General features: G+C 41.8%; 1 protein-coding gene across 1 annotated transcript in view; it reads right to left on the bottom strand.

Moving 5' to 3' along the window:
- celf5a (cugbp, Elav-like family member 5a) overlaps nucleotides 1–22,243 on the bottom strand; it is a 175,668-nt gene that overhangs the window by 17,999 nt on the left and 135,426 nt on the right. The window contains exons 4-6 of the mRNA XM_046050056.1: nucleotides 12,172–12,300; nucleotides 9,538–9,617; nucleotides 2,608–2,754 (exon numbers count right to left, since the gene is read on the bottom strand). Coding sequence (XP_045906012.1) covers nucleotides 2,608–2,754; nucleotides 9,538–9,617; nucleotides 12,172–12,300 — 356 coding nt within the window. The remainder of the gene's footprint in view (nucleotides 1–2,607; nucleotides 2,755–9,537; nucleotides 9,618–12,171; nucleotides 12,301–22,243) is intronic.

Raw genomic sequence — 22,243 nt, 5'->3', positions numbered from 1 at the left:
TTGCTTTATTTTGCTAAATTCATTATATGCAGGTGCATGGCATCCACAGTCACTGTGATTCATAATACTAATACAAGGGGAGTTTCACCTTCGCTAACATCATTCATGCTGTATAATCTTTGTGTTGAGAAACCACATACGTGCAATTTGTCCTTTAGATTTAATGGTAATTGATTCTCTCTAATGCTGAAGTATCCCCCATGCCCTTGTTACTTTTATTCGGAACTCAATTTCCTAGCATCATCCTGCTCTTTGTCATATTATATGTGTGTGTGTGTGTGTGTGAGAGAGAGAGAGAGAGAGAGAGAGAAAGAGCATTTGCTGCGCAGTGCGTGTGAGTGTGTACACTCTTGTGTGCCTCTGTATGAGTCGACACGGGTCTCTGCCACAGTAAATAAGAGTCATGGCCAACCTGAGCGGGGCACAATGGTCTCCCCGCAGACCGCCACTGCCTCCACCACCCCTTAAACATTTGCATTTCTCCACATTTCCCGGGCAAGGGCTGCATTTCATGAATGGTAATGAAGGTGGGAGTTTTACTGGAGAGAGCACAAGAGATGGCCTCGCAATTACTCTGGTATGGTCAATTTGCACATTTCACACAGTCCCGTGGCTGTGATGTGAAAATGAGGGAAATGGATAAGCCCCCAAGACCTGGCTAACATCAACAATTAATCCTGGCATTTAGAAACAGCAAAAAAATATATAACTTACAGGAAGAAATGAATTTGTTTTTCTCCTTCTCTCTAAATAAATACTCTGCGGATCCTTATATGCATTTATGCAGTGTGTTGTGACAGAGGCCCAGGTTTTTATCTCAGTGCTGGATAGAAAGCTTTTCTTAAATTCATTTTTGCCTGTTTCAAGTAGGTTGTGCGTGCGTGGGCATGTGTGCGCACGTGATAGCGTGCGTGTGCGCTGTCGCAGCAGGGAGAAGAAAGTTTGTGTGCAGATAAGTTGCCCATGGAATATTCTGAGTCAACTGTGGCCCCTGAAGCATCTCATGGGCCCAGAGGGAGGGACTGGGGGAGGGAGAGGGGAAGGATAGAGAAGCAGTGTGATAGAGGGTAGAGGGGGCGCATGGTGAGAGGGGCTGCATACGCTGTCTGAAGTCATCAAAGAGCCGGGGGTCTGCTGTGTGTGTATGGTGCCATGCCCTGAGGGGGGGGTACGGAGGACGGGGGAAGGAGGGCAGAGTGAAGCTGATGGGTTGGAGGGTACAAGTTAACTAAATGTGTGTGTGCCTACGTGCTGTGGGTAGTGAAAGCCTGAATGTAATGGTGGGGCAGCACTGCTCAAGGAAAGGAGAGGAGAAAGAAGTGGTGCTGATGGAAGTGATGATAGTTTGGCAAGCAAATTTTCACTACTAAGAGGTATCAAAACACACAACTCTCTCTGTGTACTGAAGTTACAAGAAAAAAGTTATTAATGACAGCTTTCAATGGCAGATATCCTGTGTTAAAATATCTGATGTTTGCTTGGATCAAATTACAGCTAAGCTAAAGGCAGTTAAAGTAAAGTAGTTAAATTTTGTGTGCCATGTGTGATGTGAATTCTAACACATCAGTGGTCCTACCTCAGCAATATACTGAACTACCCAAAGGGGATTACAAGTAAAACAAACACTTGCTAAAAGACACTGTGTCACATTTGTGTATGATCTTTCAAGTTACTCTGGCTGTGTGAGCTTTGTAGTTAAATTGTGTAGAAAATGGAAACAATCCTGTTGAAGGTTAGTGCAGCGTATATGTTGCTTAGTCCATCCATCTCACTGTCCTGGAGCTGAATCCACAGGGGAGGTTTGATTCTTCCATTGGAGGGCTCCCAAGTTGGAACTTTTCAAATTCTACACCTAATGGCTTAAAACATTTTGGCTACATCAAATATAGCTACCCAGACTATATATGTTGGTTAATTTGGTGAAATAAAAGATATGAGATTTATGCATTTAAATGCACAATAACAGATTTTTTTAGCCTCATGCTGGTAGCAGAAACAAGCACTGACATATTCCCTTATGAAGCCCAACATTCAGTCTTCTTTGCTTTCCACCAACTACTGAGGAAAATATCTGGCTCTTTATCTGTTAAATGCTACCGTGTTCACCAGCTAGTGTCCGCCTGCTGTTTGGTGCTAGACAGGGAGCGTATAGTAGGTTTTTATTTATTTTTTTGCCGAAAACAACTGCCTACTGCGGCTGAAAATGATGGAAATCTTTGGTGATAGTGAACTGAAACAGTAAAGTTGCAGGCCATAAAAACACTGAGCCGAAAGACACAGAAACGAGCCGAGGGAAACTGCAGAATCCAGTGGTAACTCTTTGTGGGTTCGTCATTATCGACGATACCTTTCACATACCCATGCGCATTTACTTCTACTTCTACTTTATGCATGTTAATATAAAAGATATTATTTGACCATGACTACAGCAGAATCAAGGACTTTACAGAACAAGGTGAGTTAGCAGTATCCTGACATCCTGACAGTTTCACATTCAGTGAGTAAAGCTCATGCATTGAAATTTCATTCATTCATGTACATATCTTTATTTAAGAATGTAATGTTTGTGTTGTTTTGTGTGTGCTACATGTGTCTTTTCCAACTCACCGCATGTGCGTAAGAGCTGTAGGTGCTGAAGGGAAGGGCGATGGCTGGGTTGAATATGCCAAACTGCCCAACCATCTGCTGCATACGTCTGATGGTGCGCTCCTTGTCTGTGTCGGCAAACTTGACCACCAAGCTGGAGGAAGCACCCTGAGGGGGTAGAAAAAACTGAAAATCAGAGAGAAAAGAGCGTGGATACTTAACCCTTCTTTACTGTAGGCACCTTCACCGCTAACACTCACAGTATCTCATCCTCTATCCCCAAAAGGCTTTGCGACACTTCAGGAATAATTTGCATGTGACTGTTCTGATTTACCATATATTCAGAGACAGCCACTAACAAAGGGCTTATACAAGAGCAAGAAGAATGTTACTGGTTATTATTTCTGATTTCTTAGTATGCCGTGTTCATTAGCAACAACAACTTCTGTTAACATCAATATCTAGTAAGCTACTCTAATTGCAAGTCAGTTTGTTTTGGCATTCTAGATGCAACATTATTGCACATTTGTATTGTTGCAGAAAACCATGCCTCCTTATTATGTGGCTTGCATACAAAAACATGAATCTAATAGAGATAGGTGAAGAATAACAAGATTCTACTTACTGAGTGAACAGCTCTGTTCACTCAGTAAGTAGAATCTTTTTATTAAGTAGGCAGATGTGCAGACAGAAACCATCCATTTATTCAATTAGTGTTTAGCTTATGTACAAAGTCACTCGGGGCAAAGCAGCCTTGCTGTGCATGACATAAATACTTTCCCCCAGCTTTCCCCCTCTCGTACAGTACATATATGTAACTTTGGTGCTCCCTCCCACAGTACAATGATTTGAAATAAAAGCTACAATTGCTAGTGGTTCCTATTGACCTTGGTGAAAGTGTTCTTCAAAGAAAATGTTGCTTTTTAGAGCAATTTCTCTCATTCTGTCTTCCTTCTGCTTCAGCCTCACACCTTTTTTCTGTGGCTCTGGCCATCCATCCCCTTATCAGCACTATTTCCTCTTTCTGCAGCCCAGTATTGAAAACAGCAGGTGTGTCTGCCACACACCCTTCATTAAGAATCTTCAAATGATTTAGAGCTACAGTTGACCTTTTGTGTGCTCCGCCTCTCCTCCCCTCTGTGCCCCCAAACTGGCCAATCGATCCACATAAAAGGCCGAAATATTACTCTGATCTGACAGTGTAGAAAGGTTGTGTGTCAGTCACAATAAGAGGACCTCTGAAATTGATGCAAGATTGTCAATAATAGTGGTGACTGGTGAAATGACTGAATTGAAGGTTGGGGGTTGGGGCTTTTAAAGGGCTGAATGGGTATTTCTTGGTTTGGTTGGATCTTGGTGAAACCTGGTAAGAGCTGTGTTGGATTATCGGCAAGCAGTTTTTATATTATCAGTATTTTCCTTTGTTTGCATTTTCCCCGACTGGGGTGTCAGGAGTTCTGCTAATAAAGACATCTACAGATAGCAAGACATGTTTAAAGACAGGCACTGGACCTTTCGACTGTAGCATATAGATTTTATCCTCCTTTACTCTTTTTCCCCCTTTTTTCAATATTCCCCCGAGCGCTCTCCTCCTGGCTTGTTCACTGGTTGAATCACAGGTTTGAAGGATTGTAGGTGAGCGGCCAGTTGGTTAGTTGGCTGCCAAACTATTGATGCAAGATGGCTGATTGTCTAGTTAGTTGAGTGATTGACTGACTGCTGGGATAGTTGGCTGGATGGTCGGCTAAAAGACTAATTGTCAGACTGTCAAGCTGGCTGACAACTATACTCTGGCCAGCTGAGTGACTAATTGTTTTGCTTCTCACTGCATGTGCCATTCTGCCACGTTGGAATAACACTTTTCCTGGTCATTAAGAGTCATGTATGATTCTTGAAAGTAACAGGATAGAAACAAGAGACAGAACAACATCATCTATAAGAAATGTACTTTCTGTTTCTCTATCTCTTAAGCAACATCTTACGTATAAAGACTACACTCAGTCACTTCAAGTTTAACCTTGGCATAGTTGCCAGTTTAGGGTTTGTCTGTTGTGTCTCTCCAACTCTTTACTATCTGCATCATTAACTTTATTATGAGGTTTAACTTTGTGAGCATGCAGGACAGCGCAGTGCAGGACCAGAATACATAGGAGATGTGCTAGTACATATTGAATATTTTTACTCACTCTCACAGTTAAAAAAGCTATTAAATGCCTACCCGCTTTGGTAATGAGAGCTGCGTGTTCCTGCTCTGCTTCTCTAATTTTTGGGGAAGGCTGAGTTTTATAATCTGAGGATATTAAGTTGGAACACTGAAATCAACCTCTTTTCCAACTAGAACTAGACGGGAGTGTGCGTACTTGAATAATAGCCTGTCTGGTTGTATAAGCGCCTTGTGCCATTGTCTTTCATACACGTGCATGTATTTCCCACTCTCTGCAAAGCTTTTTTTCCAAGAAGGTCTATACACTGACTTTGCTCTCCCACTGGTTCTCCTCAGGACACCCAAATCATATGGCTTGTTGGCTAAGCATCCGTTGCCACATTTGTTTATCTCCCAGGTTTTCCCAGTTAGGCCTGTCAGGATATCAGTGAGCAGAATCTCCATTTCTATAAAGAGAAGAGGATGAAGTGTGAAGTAAAAGTCTCATTAAATTTTTAAGCTGCCAAGTGTGAGCAGAATCCCCCCACCAGGCGGCTCCCAGCTGCCTAGAGAGCCACTGAAGGAAGGGGAGTTAAACAGGGATGATAAAAAAAAAAGGCACCACAGAGATTCAGAACCAAAATGTAAGTAAGCCTCTTTATAGGTCTTTCTCATTGCCAAAGAGGCTTGGTGTTTGTCCAAGCTGCATGCACAGCTACACATTTCTATATTTCTTTTACTTTAAACATATGCCGGCTTGCATTAGTGTAGGGTGAAGCTATAAGGAATCACTGTGTCCTGTAATGGTAAATAGCTGTAGTGTTTATAGTGTCACATGCTGAAGGCCTTAAGGGTGTCCCAGTCTGCATGGGTTAGTCATAAAACTATGATTCAGTCCATTCAAGTCCATACAAGTACTAAAAACAAACAACAAAGAAAAAACATCCTGTCTTTCTGATAAATGTGATTGCAACATTCTTACAACATTTTTTCATCACCTCCTGCAAGATATAAACTGCCTCTTTTAATTTAAATGCAATGCCACTACAATTGTCATCATATGGCATCATATTCCATCCACATTGCTCACCACAGATAAAAAAAAAAGTATATTTAAGAAGTTACAACTTAATACTAAAAATTACTTTGACCAGAGATTTCCCTCAACAACTCCAGTGCATAACGTGCATTTTATCTGGACACTATTTGGCATTTGTTCTTGTTTGTTTTGAGGCTATGCCGAGTTCCACATTTCTTAAAATATAACAAAGTTCCCTCAGTCACACTGAGTGCTATATTGACGCTACAGTGTATAGCTTATAACTGATGTCCTTTGCATGATACCATTCCATGTTTATTGTACTAATTAGGAATTACCACCTATGGAATCATATAAACACACATCCTCTTTGAGCTTGGCTAGTAAACTAATGGATGACCGTAATCTATTTGGTTATTAAATTGTGAATTGCCTGGGGAGAAAAAAACTTGGGGGAAATGACAGGTCTTAAACACTAACTTAAAAATGTAAAGGCAGAATGTTGTTTAATGGGAGCAACACAAAGATCCTTGTGAAATCATCCTTGTGAAATACTGACATTAAAAACTCTGCATCTCATTGAATATACAATGAGATCAGTACTGTTTTCTGACTTAAACCAGCATTTATATATATAGTATAGTATCTGCTGCTTTTTTGCCTTTCACCTTTAATTGTATTATTATTTAAAGCAGTGACATATTGATCTGTACATTAAAAAAACTTGACTTGTTGAGCATCAAATCCTGGCACTCATTGCACTTGTGTGTGTATGCGTGTTCTCTGTCTGAAGTAATAGAGATTCATCAGCTGAGGAATCACATTTGGATGCTTCTTTTTGCTGTTCTCCTCACTCTCAATCATCTAGCTGTCTCTTCTATGAAAACTTTACCTCATTTGCTTTCCTATGTTCTGATCTCATCTTTCCATCATTCTGCTCCAGTGTTTCTATCTAAGCCCCTGTGTTAGCTGAAACAGATTCAAACCCAGGCTGAGCTGCCGTAGATACAGAGTGCAAAAATCAGCATGGCTCTATGGACCTGACCCACACCCCCCTCATCTCGGTGTAATTCTGTCCCGGGACTTACTTCCTACACGGCCCTGCTGAATCCCAGCAATTTGCTTTACAGCTCTAGCGTTTAAATGTTTAATTGATACATCATATACTGAACTGTGGCAGTGTGTGTGTGTGTTTGTGTGCGTGTGTGTGATATCCGAAGGAGGCTGAGGCATGGTGGTTGTGTGTATGGGAGGCGGAGGTATGCATGCTTGAAATATGACGGGTTAGGGTGTGATGGAGATCCAGCCAAGGTCTTACATGTGACCTGCAGATGCACTCCTATAATTCATCCACTTACACTATCTTACTATCATCATTCATCCAGTGACATTAGGTCGTAGTTAGCCATTGGCAGATAATTTTTCATTTGGTGTCCATTACTACACAGATGAATATGCAGTATTCAAAGTATATATGCTCTTTCGTATAAGTATATTTTTTGCGTGCACTGAAATTTATGTACACATATCTCCACACACGTGCACACACACTATGCAGATTTTGTCTTTCCTTCCCAACTTGCACATACAATACATATAAAATGCTCACTCCCCGTCTACATGAATAACACAAATGTATTCAACTCAAGTCCTCCGAGCTGGAAAATATGATCAGTCAGGGAGCCTTTGACCCCAGCCTGTGGCTGTATGAAATAATGTGACAGTGAAACAGAGAGAGGAGCAATATAGAAAGAGTGTATATGAGTGCGTGTGCTTGTGTGTGTGCGTGTGTGTGTGTGCTCATGCATATGTGCTGGTCACAAAGTGCTTCTGTTTGTAAATGTTTACATATGCACACTCATGCGTTCATGTCTGCGTGTGTGCGCACACTGATAAACTCTAAGAAGCCAGTCTTCATACTTTGGGGGATTGGCAGTAGATCTATCAAACTGCTGTAGTTAGTTGAAGTGTTAATATTCGATGCACTTCAACACCTCAGTTAGCGACGCTATTGGCTGGGCTTTATTCATGGTCATCTCTCTGAGTCAACAACCACAGAACAGCCACAGACTTGGTGTAGCAGCTAATATGCGCACACATGTACATATGCTGGCTCTGTTTGTCTTAGTTCATTAGAACAATTAATCATGTCTATTAGCCCTAGAGAAGTACAAATGAGGTTATGACAGTTGCCAGGCAATGGATGCTCTTAAAGGTTCAGTAGCTGTCAAATGTCTTTTTTTCTTTTGTTTCACTTCTTTATTTATGTCTTATTTTCTTATGCATCCCAAAGTGTTAGAAATGAAAGATCTGTTATTACATTACATTACATCGATGCACATGTACATGACTTCTATTTACAGCTGTGACTCAACTCCAACTAACATGAACTCAAATGGACACAGGATGTATGGTGCAAGGCTTTTCCAGGATCTTTGCTACATTGATGGACACTGTGCTCTGAATAGCACCATCCTGCTGAGGCGTAATTGTCCACCGGTGGTCCACTAATCTCAGTGAGGCAGGCACACTGTGCCCTCTCCTCCAGCAGCCACAGGATATGAGATGCTGATCAGATTTCTATAATCAATTTACCAGAGCAGGAGGTATAAATCCTGTCCATTCACTCATTCTCCCTATGCCTCTTTCTCACTCTCCGTGTCTCACTCTCTTTCCAACTCTTCCTCCCCTCCCTTCTGCCCCCTGCTTATAGTTAGATGAATAATTCAGGAGCCAATGTGGTGAAAGGTGGAGTAAACAAGTCTATTGCCTAATATCCCGAGAGGCTGGCAAACAGAGACGAGTGAGGGCAGAGAGCTAGCAGAGATAGGGGGATGGAGCAACAGAGAAGGAGGGTATCTATGGAGAATGGACATCCAGAGTCTTTCCTCATGACCTGCAGTCATTTGCACTTAGATAAACTCGGAGGTTGCGCAAAAATGGCACAGCTGGCTTCTAGAGCTTCTCTCTGCTTTCCGCTCTTGAGCCACACATTGGCAACCATTAATAATGAAATCATACAGTGAAACACAACATCTGTGAGATAGGGTGGGAGAAAGTTCATGGTCCTTGCTTCTCTGAGGCGAGAACTATCGAAACAAAAATGAGGATAAAAGCAAAGTATACTTCAAGCTACTGTACAATGTGGGACGTGACTCTCTGTCCGCTCGCTGGATGTCACGGCAAATAACTATTCAGGTCTAGAGTGTAGAGTAAGTAGCTTTTATTTTGACACCATCAGGTATACAGGGACCATGCCTAAACATGAGACACATACAAATGAGCAGTACAGCTTCTGTGCTCATAGTAAATCCAATATAGAAAGAATTCAGAGGACACGGTGTGCTTACATAACGAGCAAATGTAATCTCACACTGGAGTTATATTCACTGATTATGCAAGCAGAACTACTGATTGATGACTCACCCAAAATTCAATTATCATTCTAAACAGTTTTATCTGGGAATTAGATTTGGATTTTTTCAAGAAGTACAATCTTAATTAAAGAGACAGAAGGCTATTTCTGGTTGTGTCTGTTTGTAAATCTGGGATCTTTATGAGGATTGTTGCACTTTCTGTAAGTAGATTGAAACCTTGAAGTTGGCGTTAAGTATAAAAGTAAGAGTTTACACCTCTTCATCAAGAGAGGTGGACTGCACAAAACTATTGCGGCCAGTGGTCTGTGTGCACTTCTGTATGCGATGATGGATGCTGCGTTGCGTGTATATGTTTCTGTGTTTTTATATGTGAGGTAGAGAGCTGTACTCACTGGCATGGTCTGGCTGCCGTGGAGGGCACTGATTGCAGACTGAGCCTCAGTATGTGTGGAGAACTTGACAAAGGCGCAACCTAGAAGAGAGAACACACACACACACACACACACACACACACACACAGACACAGAATATATATACTGTGAATGTAATCAATCGAGTGAGTTTAAAAGCCTACAGTATATTAATAAAGGGTGTTGAATTATATTTGACACCACAGAAAACACTGTGCAGTGAGATGCTCTCATTGCACAGTAGGCTGCCCCACTCCCGGCATTAGGCAGGCAGACAAGCAGGCAGAAGCTGCAGGCTAAAGATTGCACTGATGAAGCAGAAAAGCATGCTATTTAGCACCACATGCCTGTCTGTGCATATTAAATACTAGCTAAAGTGGCTAAACTCCACTCCATTTGAGAACTTTATAATTCCCACAACAGGATGTTCTGATCAATATCTGTGAATATGAAGATGTCAGTCCAAAGGCCAGAAACCACAGAGCCAACACTCTAGGCCCTAATGTCCTTGAGCAATACTGTGAGGAGTAGATACAGTGAAAACCAGTTGAAGATAGCTTTTTGTGGGCTCATAAAGTGAGCTGCTCATTTTTTTATACAAATTGATTCAAAGCTGTACACTTTGTCTCCTTCAGAAAGACTCCAGTTCTCAGTACTGGGGCACAAACTGCATGACTTGACAAAAAATTCAGAAACATATTGTAATCCATTTCCAGGACTAGTAAGGTGTCCCTATTTCTCCACACAAAAATCGATGTCCACTCACACAGCTACATAACAATGACATTCTCAATGTGCAAATTATACAGCACACAATCCAGTGTTTTTTTGCATATCTCTGGTGTGAGTTTATCACACCCCTAAACTCTCAGAAACATATGAGAACTGTACATGGGTCTGTTTCAGTGAGGCAGCAGCACTAACTACTGAGCCACCATGCCCTCCTATAATTATACCCTATTTCACCTAATTTCATTTCATTTTAAGTTTCTTTTCTATTCTTATTTAATCTTTCATACTTTATTCTTCTTATCATCTATCCTGCTTGACCCAGCCGCCCTGCCATTCTTCCACTCTTAATGGGCTAACCCCTGTGGACACCAGCCAATCAAGATGCCCATTCAGCTGTCAAACCACTACCCCCCACTGAGATATGGATTGAAAAGAGCTAGAGCTCGGCATGACCTGTACAAGGACTTTGCTACAGTGGTACAAACTATTTGCTGTTATAATTATGCATTTAACTCTTAATATATTTTGCAAGCCATGCATTGCCTTTACCTTACTGAAATAAAACAAAGAGGAGTGTTAAAATGAAACTGAATAACTAGAGAGCATAAAATATTCTACTATTAAACTTACAGTATTAGTACTGTTTCACATTCCTGTACAAACAGGAGTTTGTGATGGCGAAGCGCAAAACACATCCGTTTTTTGCCAGAAAGGGACGGGGATATTTTATTGATTTGGGTTTTTAAAATAATAATAAAAAAATAAAGAATGTTACAGACTAATACAAAGTTCACAGATGAATATGATAGTAATGTTTGGAGTCTGACGTTTTGAGTGTATCACCCTCATGAATTGACTTTGAAAGAGCACAAATATTGCAGAGCCGCAAAGAGGAATGCAACTTCCCTTGGCTGCCCCCATCCTCACAGTGGGGACACTTGAATTGTTTTGACATCCATCTTTCCCTTCTCTTCCTCCAAACCTCTGCAGAGTCAGAACGCTCTGGCTTCAAACCCCTTAGATATAATTCCACAACAATTTCCATAAGCGCTGGCTGGGGAATAGGCTTTGGAGACATGAAAAACCACTAGTCCCTTTGCTCTTTGCTGCATGTCAGAGGGAATTGATGTCCCCAGAAGTTTTTTGGCTGTCTTAAAAAGACCTGCAAGATATCAACACTACAGTACCCAAGTAACGGCCTGCAGTACATCCATAGGAAAAAAATGCTTCAGATTAACCCTCACAAAAAAATGAGGACAGTGACAGAATAGAAATGATGGCTTTGTTACATACTGTAGAGGAGGGTTTTTTTTTTAAACAAAATATATGCTGAGGAAGAGTTTGTGATGGCAAAGTCAGCATTTTTAAAATGAAATGCCCGCACTTGTTTTAACCATTGCTGTATTTGATGAGATTACACTTAGTGAAAACACTGGGTATCTTGTTGCTGGTGACTACTATGAGTGGAGAGTCCTGGATTTGTATCTGGCCTTTGGATTTTATTGCATATTAAAATACAAATTTTTTTAGGGTCTGTTTCTACAAAAAAATTACGATAATTTCTCTACAAATTGAACAAAAGTCAACCCAACTAATTATCCACTTAATGTCTCACACAGTTCCTAATTATGAAAGTTAGACAATCAATCAATATAATCAAACTATATTTGATACATTAGGTTTAACCTTTTTGTCACTGCCTGCAGCCGACTAGCACATCAAACAGTGCAGGGTAAAAATGTTTGTAATTATGACCCATGACCCATATCTGGACGCATATGTCATATATATTTTCCATGCCCCAGCTGACATAGGCACTCACACATACTGTCACTTCTCTACCAGTGACCTAAATAATGCTGACAACTATATCATGGCTCCTACCTTTGCTGTTTCCGTCAGGACCTCTTAGGACCGTGCACTCCTCGATGACTCCGTAGGGTTCGAAGAGGCGGTAAACATCCTCCTCGGTCTGTTGTTTGTTCAGCATCCCAACAAACAACTTCCTGTCTTCTGGAACAAACAGCGAGACAAAAGGTTAAATTATAACTTTGACCTCAATTATGAAGCCAATTTCAGAACATACAGTAGTGAAACCTCATTGTTGGTGAAACAGGGTATAATTCAAGAGGACGTCTATTTTTCCACAGAAACAAACAGTTTCACAGAGCCTTGGTGTAGTAGAGTATCTGTCTAGTTTATTGTATTATCTCTTTTCTAAGACTGATCATTTTAATAGCATAACTGGATTTAGTCCTATATGGGCACATATAGTTTAGCTGCTGGGGGTAAGTGAGTGGTCAGGAGCTGGAGGGAAGAGCAATGGGAAGACTAATGAAGAGGTTTCACGCGCATACACACAAAGACACACACACACACACACACACACACACACACACACACACACACACACACACACACACAGGCATCCAAGACAATGAGCAAGCCTTTGGTCCTTTAAAAGCACCAGGGGCTCCAGGCTGCTCCAGCCTCCTACACACCACACTGTACTAGCTGTAAACTCACTCTCCCGCCCTCTCTCTCTCACACACACTTTTACCCACTCTCTCCCTTGGTCTTCCTCTCTTTCCTCTCTATTCATCTCTCTTTTTTCTGCTTTTCTTTCCTCTTGCTGATCCCCCCCCCCATTCTTTTTCAACCGCCTCCTTTCCTCTCTTTATCTCTCTCTTACTCTACTAATTGCTGCTGATCCAGTGTTTTTTGTGTAGCCAGAGAAATATTTCAGTATGCTCTTCAGTGAACAATGGTGTGTCTCTCCTGCGAGCAACGGAGGCTGGGAGACATGCCATGAATAACGCTGACTTTTCAATAGATAGCGTGTATGCTATTGAGTCCTGTTAAATGCTGTGGGATCTGATCTATACCTTGACCTGACACACTGTGTTTACTGATGTACTGGCCTTGTATGATTAATGCTAAAATGCAGCATGTCTCTGCTGGCAGCAGAAGCACTAAAGCCTTCCCTTTATACAGATTGTTTCTCCAACTCTGACCTGTGAAGTCATAGTGGAGAGACTGAGTGAGAGACAGAACTAGCGGCCGCTGCTATGAAGAGGTTGAGAGCGGCATAAATCACTGCCAGAGGTATTGCACAGTGTCAGAGTGACGTGTGACGACTACTGAGTGCGTCGTGTTGTTGTCGTTCCCTGACCCAGACACACGCTGATACCCACATTCCTGCAGCAGCCATGGCAGCGAGTGTATGCGGACACAGCGCACAGCTAGGGTTTCAGCACTCAGCACCACCAATGATGCACCTTTAAAATAATCACCCATGTCAGAGTGTTGTCTAGGGAGGGGTGTCCCTGGTGCTGGCTCCTTATTGCAAGTGGCAGGATCAGAGCCTATGTATCAAAATGGAAGTGATGCAATGTGACATCTGTCAGGGTGGATTGGAGAGCATTTATCTGCAAAAAAAGGAAAGCCCTGAACTGGAAAATGAAAGGCCAAGATGGTCCTTCCTTTTGCTGGAGGGAGAATATAAATTCTGAGGTTGGATGTGGGAGATGAGTCGAGAAGAGGGGGAGGGGCTGGACTGCATAAATTTCCCTGAATGCCGCCGGACCACATCTCATATACGCTCCTGTATACAGCTGAAGAGCCGCGCACACAGGACCACCCATGCATCCTACAGTTGCCCTTTGCGTTCCTCCTGCCCCTACTTTGGCTGCAACTCCCTTCTTCAAGTAGATGATGGGATCTGACAAGTTTTGAATGAATGCATGACCTTTATCAATTTCATATGAGCTGCACTTTGACGATCACACTATGAACAGCTCGCATGTGGCGTGTCTTAAAATACGACACAGCATCCATCCTTCAGCTGAAAGATTGCTAACTTACATGTCACATCCAGCTGAATGGAACAATATTTATAAGACTCCAAGTATAACAGGACCATTGGCCACTATATATCACATCCTTGGTTCACAGTGAGCTACAGAAAAGCATTACGCACTGGATGCTCAGTCTGTTGGCTTTTGTCATTACATCTGAAGGAGGTAGTAATCTATACACACATGCAGGAGTTGACTGGAATGTAAGAATGATGTGTCTTTATATGAATTTTATATTTACAGCAGTGTTTAGTAGGAGTTTCTCATCTGTGGCTGAGAGAGAGATGGAGTGCATGTTCTGTAACGCTTAGAAAACAAGCTAACAACGCATGAAAACAGATCATCTAGGAGATCTGTTCCACCGTCTAGGATTCTGCTGTGGCTGCTCTGAACTAAAATGCAACCTTGGGAATTCAGGTGTTGTGTTCATTGCCAATAGAAACATTATCTCATTTATCTACAACACTGCAGCACAGGCAGTGTGCAAACAGACACACATACAGAGTACAAAACACCTACAGTCATTTATACATATCTTAAGGCCGAGGGAAAGACGGAGAAGGGAGAGAAAAAATTACATGTATAAACTAGGATATCTGCTCACACCCTGAAACAGAGGATTACAGACGGCAGATTCCCCACCATGACCACACATGTAGTAGACACGTGACAAGCTGCATGTCCCACTGTTAACCATCCTATAGCTACAATTACTTTTTCTTTAGGGTAGCTATTCTTTAGACAAGTGCTGTCTAATATTTAATATAGACAAAAGATATGGAGTCTCACAACCACGTCATATGCGTCTGACAGAACTTATACGCTTCTATTTTATTCAATTAAGCTGTCTACACAGGGCGTGTAATGGTTTGCGAACCATATTTTTACTTTTACTTTTTATGTGCCTTACTACAGTGACTCTGCATTGGGCTCGGTGCGTTGCCAAAACATGGGTGACCTACACTCGATACTGGCCGTGAAGGCACCCTGTGTCTAGACACAGACGAAGAACTGAAGATGCTGCTCTGCTTTTTGTGCTGCTTTCGCTACATGTGCTGGACGGCAAACTAAGAGGAAGATAGTTTCTGCAGAAACCTAGACTTTTCCAAACTCACATGAATTCAGTCTGTAGAACAGCTCAAGATCATTCATCCTCGATCTGCAATTCAATTTCACATCAGTGTTTCTCAGTATAATATCTTTTTGTCCAGTGACATATTCCATATGTATGGGAACTGACCCCCCGCACTCGAGAGCTACATTATGTAATCCTTCATTATATGCAGGTAACACCAAACAACACTGTTTTGCCTCGACTCCATTTAAGCTCTTCCCACTGCATAATATAAGATGGTTTACTCATTGGACAGGGTAGCTACTTTGAACTGGCCCATTAAGCCAATGTCAAGTGTGTTTTACATAATTAATAGTAAGTCATGACAAGACCATTTCTGATTGAATCTTGTTTTTAGCTCAGTGAGTTGAACTGTCAGTCACACGCAACCCTGAAACATTCTGCAAAACCGAGAGGTTAAAACATGATTAGTAGCAAATGCTGTTTTTGGATGGCTCTTTTCTCTTTTGCAGCCTTTAAAAACAGCTGAATCATCTTTCTGTTACAGCTACTCACCTGTGGTAAATGGCATCTCCTGCATAAATGAATACAAAATAAGGCAAGAAATTATGAGCTGTTTTTTCTCGCTCACATCACAACAGAGCCTAGTCGACATGAATATCATGCTAAATTATAGCAACTCTCTGCTTTGTAGTGTTTAAAGTGAAAAGTTATCACCTAAACAATTCAGGGGTCTAATAACCACCAGCAAGTTAGCTGTGCAGCATGCTGGTATTAAGATGCATTTACAGCTGTGGTAGAGTACTGTACGCAACTTCATTGTGACACACCACTGCTATCCTGAATTTCACCCCCATCATGTTTAATTTACTCTGAGTTACTAAACAGACGCTTGTTTGGAATAAATGCATTGGCAATTAAACTCCAGAATAATGAAATAGCAATGTGCTGCCTGGTTATACATACTGAAGATTGCTGGGTCCATTTGGGCCCTTTCTAATCAATATAAGCTTTTCAGTATGAGCGCATTGAGCTTGTGTGAGGTCTTCAAGTCACTAGGCAAAAGCAAATTATATCAGCAATATTTCATATCTCAGTTAGTGATTCTGCATTACAGCATGCACATCACAAACAATACCACTGTAATTCCTTCCCTATAAATGTGCTCTAAATCTCTGCACAATACCTTCTTTGGTTACATAATGTTTAATTCCACTGGAAGCTTGAAGGATCTGCTGCTCCGCACAGCATACTGTATATACTTTCTGCAGCACAGTCCAGCATACTGGAGACGTTTTACTGTATGCCCAATGATTACTCTGCAGACTGTTGAGGATTTTGACAGTGAAATGAGACTGGGGCAGAGTAGGAGTTTTTAGAGCAACAAGAGAAAGAAAGAAAAGGAGAGAGCTAGGGGAAGCAGACGTAGAGGAAGAATGCGAGAGAGAGAGTAGGTAAGAATGAATGTTTAGGAGAGTGAGAACGATGTGCCCATACTGTAAGTTGATGTGCATATAGTCCTGTACTTCTTGATAAGCCAGGATGAATGAAAGATGTGCACCATAGGAGTTGGTAAATCATTGTCAAGGGTGGGGAGGGTGAGGAAAGGGAAGGGTGGGAGTAGACTGAGAGGGGGAGTAACGGCAATGGGGGTGATGCGGCGAAAGAAAGCACACCAACTGCCTTAGGTGCTCTCTGGTTTTCAAATCTTTCTTTCTCTGTCTCTTTCTCAATCGTTGCAACAGCAAGGGAGTGGGGATGGAAGGTGGGAGAGAGATATTGTGACAGAGGAAGAGAGTGTGCTATAGAGAAAAAGCACTTGTCAGAAGGATGGGGGAGGTTGCTATGACAACTACTTATACAGCGGGCTGTCAGTCATGTTTCATTGGAGTTTGGAGAGGAAGAGAGGAATGAAGAGGGGAGAGGGGTTAAGGAAGGAGGGGTTGGAAAAGGGTCATTTCTCCATCTGTCTGCTGAGCCGGAGTGTAAATTTGACTGTCAGGCTTGGAGATAAGGACAAATTATGAACAATATTAGCGAGCCGATAAAAAGGAACAATAATGAATGGATAAATATATTAAAACCAAATGAGATAGCATCCAGGCAGAAACTAGGGCCCTGAGAAGCCATCCAGGTTTTCTCATTTGGAGGGGAAGATAAGAGCTAGAGAGAAGCTGTGAGGAGGGGAAGGATCCACCGTATTAGAGCTAGCTACTGTAGCGTACTTCCTTGTCAAAAGAAAGAAAGAAAGAATCAAAATCACTTTGTAGCCGGAATACCAAACATTGTGGCTTCCTCTCCCTCCTTCACGAGCCTATTATACTTCTCCAATGAGCAGGATGCCACACAATAACAGTGTCAGCATGTGTTCAAGCATAAAAAACACAGACAGAATGGAATGAAATTAATTAACCCTAAGAGATCACAGTGCTTAGCCAGTGGAATTTAATCCAATTTATTACATATAGGGAACTAACTAGGGTTGTGTTTGCATTAATGAGATGGTGAGTATGTGTGTGTGTGTGTGTGTGTCTGTGCTTGTTTTACTATATTCATGGGGTCCAAATAGTGACACAAGGCGGTGTGTGTGAGTATATGTTTGGCCTTTTGTGTATAGGTGTGCTAAGGGCGTCTTTCCATCCTGTGTACAGTAAGGGATCAGTGGTAGGAGTGGCAATGAGGGAGTGAGTCTGTGGTTTGGCACAGCCTTAGGGTGAGAAAACCCTGCCAAATTAACTCCTGAATAATGAGCCTTTTATGTGCTACGTTCTCACCAGCAAGAGGATGGACACGTATTTTGTCATAATGCTGGAGCCACTTCAGACAGAACCTAGTTAGTAGGTTCCACCAGCGCACCTTCAACTGAGAAAGAAATGTGGGTTGATAGAATAGTTTGTTTACCAATTTCTAAAGTAAATTAGCGCTCCTGTGTGTATGGGCTGTATTTGCAGCTGTCTTTTGAAGTCTGCACGCTAACCCACAGAGTTGACAGCACAAACTGTAAGGCCTACCATGCACCAGCCCTAATGAGGTAGCTTATTAGTGCTGTTTCCCTCACAACTTCAGTGATGTTGCTTGGAAACAGCAAAGCAAAGAAAACAATATGTAGTTCTCACCAAAAAGCCATCAAACCGAGTGCTCCCTGTTGTGCAATTTCAACACCAAAGAAATGTAATACGGACTTCTATTGAAACAAGTATGACTGAATAAAGATGGGAAAAGGAAATTACTGGAACTGAACTGACATTTAATCATATATGAATGTTAAACATACTATATTTCATTCTGATGCTTGCCCAGGTTGCCCGTAAAGTCCAAAGTCATGCATATACAGTTTTCAACCTATAATTCAATTTGGCACATTCCCTTTAACAGTAGCTACAGCGACCTGCTTCTCTAACTCTAGCAGCACCTACTGTGACACCGGCTTGATATCATGTCATAGTTTCATCATTTTGGTGTCAAGGCTGCTCATTGGCAGCTCCGCTGCGACCCATAAAAGCCATCAGTAAAAATGCCATTGAATACTGCGTGCAGGGCCTTGATAGCTGTGCTGCAGAAACAGCGCATCCCTCACTAAGCACTCCTCTGGGATGGATTAAGCCTCACTGCTTTCACATACATGTAAGTACAAATAAGCACACTGACACAAAGTTGCTCATATATGCACACACACTGCAAACATGCGGGCAGCTACACACAAAGAAACCATTAAATTACACACAAACACAGACACCCACACATACACAGGGTGTCACAGACAAATACTACAGCTGGAAAATACAAGCTGCTATTTCAACCGGCACATATACAAACACATATAAGGTACATGCTATGCTGTTCACTTACAAATATACGCCATCAACAGGCATCTAAAGCTCTTTCTACAAACAAACATCACTGCAGTAAGTGGTAGGTTGCGGTTGGTAACTGTTGCATCACAAACCCTATAGCGAATTAGTCAGGCCAAAGAGCTCAAGATCAAACTATAATGTGTTACCGAAGAGCAGCGTCACGGGAAGAGAGCTTCTGCATTCCAACCGTACACATTTCCTCCAAGCGCACCAAACGAGTCGATTCAATCTCAAAGGGGATTTGGAGACCAGTGATCATGAATTCTCTCTGTGCCACTGGCAGATAGGATGATGGATATTATATATGACACCTAAAAGACTCACCCACACATCTGTGCATGCACATCCACATGGACACACGTTTTATACGCACATAGAAAAAACATAAAATGCAAATACAGCACATACAGGACCTGTACGTCACTAATATTCCCCAAAGTGTCCACAGGTTTTATACATCAGTGCGATCTAATGGCTGCTCTGTTCTATGCAGACCCGGCACTATGGGTGAGCATGGATGACTCCCCCTACTGCATCATATATCCTCCCCTCCCCACAAGTTGCTGATAATAATTAACATAATTCGTATTTATTAGTAGTATTAGTTAGCTGCATTGTAATCCAATATTCTCACCTTCAGAGTCAGTTTTGAAACTGACACAATATGACTGGCAACAAACCAGCTAAAGGGTCCTTCCAGCCATTACTATGTAAGGCCGTAGCTGAGTGAGCGTGAGGATGTAGGCAGTAAAACAGATAGTGAAGCTAGGAGGTAGGTCTAAGAAAAAAGCTGATAAGGTGATCCAAATATTTGTAGGGATATTGGGTAATGCCTTACAAATACAGAACCTACAAAGGTAACAAAGAAGCTGAAGCACAATGATCAACTCATGCTGCATTTGCGACACAAACAGAAAGCGGTGAAGCAAGTGCAGCCAGCACAACAGTCACTATCACTTGCTGAACTTCTGCAAGATGAACATGAAACACAAAGCAAGGGATTTGAACAACCATACTCGTCTGTTTTCTAGGTTAGAGGCTGCATTTCAGTGCTGTTAATGTGGTTTGTGTTGAGATGGAGGAGCACTTTGGAGAGTCCTGGATCCTGATGTGACATAGGCTTTAATTGTTTAGTCAGAAATCACAGTGGCCGAGCACTTTTTCTCAAAACAAATGAACAAGTCTTAAAATGAACAGTTTACCAACTCACGAAAGAATTCCAGAGGCGTCTGGAAATGAGGCCAGCTGTGCTGATGGCGCTTAAACCTTTTACTCAGGAGGAGTTTCATTCAGTGGAAAAACTTACAGTATTAAAGAACTTGATGTTGAGTCTTAAATGCCAACTTGAATAGTAAAGTGTGAATTCCCTTGTGTCATAGTGGCATAATTGCTCCATAACTAAATTGGTTTTTGTCATGTCAGAATTCCTTCCAACACATCAGATTCTATGCTGGTTGGGGGATTTCAGCTGCATCTTAGACCTGCTGGAAGCCTTCTGACTTGGTTCCCCTTTCCCTAATTGCTCCATGTAAAACCTCTGACGTGGTTAAGTATAACTGTTTACATGCATGTATGTTTTGGTCCTTTCTCTCTCTTTCTATACTACAGTTTCAGTCAGCTCACAGCCCAGTTGACAGTGTGTACCCCCCCAGCCTGACCCTCCGCCCCCACAACAGAACAGCTGAAAGTAGAAGAATAGACAGAGAAATCGCTTAAAACATTTTATCTCCACCATATACGTCTCAGCAAATTTGCACTCAATATGATAACAAATGTGAAATATTACTCACAGCCTTGTGTCGACTTCAATGTATTACGGCTGCGGTCATAAATCCTGAAAATGCTGTGCAACGTCTATACGTAGCTACTGTATATAAACATTTACAATATGGCAGAGCTATTTATATTGTCTCCCTTCATAATGCCATCTGAAGGGCATTTTGGCATCCGTTATGATATAGATTTTCTCTCCCCCATTTTCCTCTATCCCATTTTTTGCCATTCTTCTTTCCCGTCCAGATTGTGTTTCTATACAGTAGAATTGGCCTTTTACCTTTGGCAGTATTTAACACAGTGCTAGCCTGTTTCTTAATTATTCTCTCATCGCTCCACTGACACTGATTCATGAGGGTAATGTTGGACACACCCCCTCGGCCAGCCCCCTCAACCAACCCCCACCTCCCTTCTTCATGTACAGTTTCTCTCTCTTTTCATCCTTACAGCACAGTTGCTCTTAGCTCTATCTTGTATCGTCTCTGTGACATATTTTTTCTTTAGTTGCCTGATCCTCCATTGTTGTCTCTCTCCTTCTGCCTTAGTATCTCCATCTCTCTTCTTCTCTCATATTACCTTGTGATTAACTTGGATGGCTAATGAGTTACCATGAAGGTAACTCATTAGCCTTCATGGTTACTCTCAAGTAATTACGTTTTTTTCTCATATGGAAGGACAAAATTGACTAAAGCAAAAGACAACAAACTTGATTATACACTGAGCCAAACTGAGCCCCATGCGATATCCTGCTCTCCTGATCTTATTGTGTTAAATATAGAGTACAATATCAAAATCCTCTCACCTCCTCGCCTCTGCACAAGTGTAATATTATAAAATATAAGCCCACGTTGGAATAGAAAGGTCTGTCTGAGAAAAGACAATGGAAAGGTTGAAAGTCTGACAAAGCTGCAACGGAAGAAAAGTGTAAGATGATACCTAAAGGTTATGATATTAAGACAGCAAAACAGAAATATATCTGTGTGGATACAAACAAACAAAAGTTACCAAAGTAAAGACAAATGCAGAAGAAAAAGATGATAAGAAAAGAAAATGTGAAAAGAGTGCATGAGCACAAGAGAGAGGAATGAAAGGGAGGAGGTTTAGGAGATAGAGAGTGAGGGGCCATGCCTAACTCCAGCTCAAGAGAGAGTGGGGATGTACCAGAATGTGGGCTATCTCTCTGAAGCTTTGTCTGCTGGAGCAACTGAGCTGGCAGATGACTTTGCTGCACATGGACAAAAGGGGCTTACAGGCCACCCTGCATGTCAGCTTTTCCCGGCCGGCAGTGTGAGAACTGTAGGGGAATATAGGGTGCGCTCGAGCACTCACCTGCTTAGACCTACAGAGACCTTGGGGAGAGTGAATTCAAATTTGCTCTATACATATAACATCTTTTT

This window comes from Micropterus dolomieu, linkage group LG05 (genome assembly GCF_021292245.1).
Source record: "Micropterus dolomieu isolate WLL.071019.BEF.003 ecotype Adirondacks linkage group LG05, ASM2129224v1, whole genome shotgun sequence".
Lineage (NCBI taxonomy): Eukaryota > Metazoa > Chordata > Actinopteri > Centrarchiformes > Centrarchidae > Micropterus > Micropterus dolomieu.
Note: the sequence above shows the minus strand (reverse complement) of the source record. Positions and strands in the feature narration are given on the sequence as shown.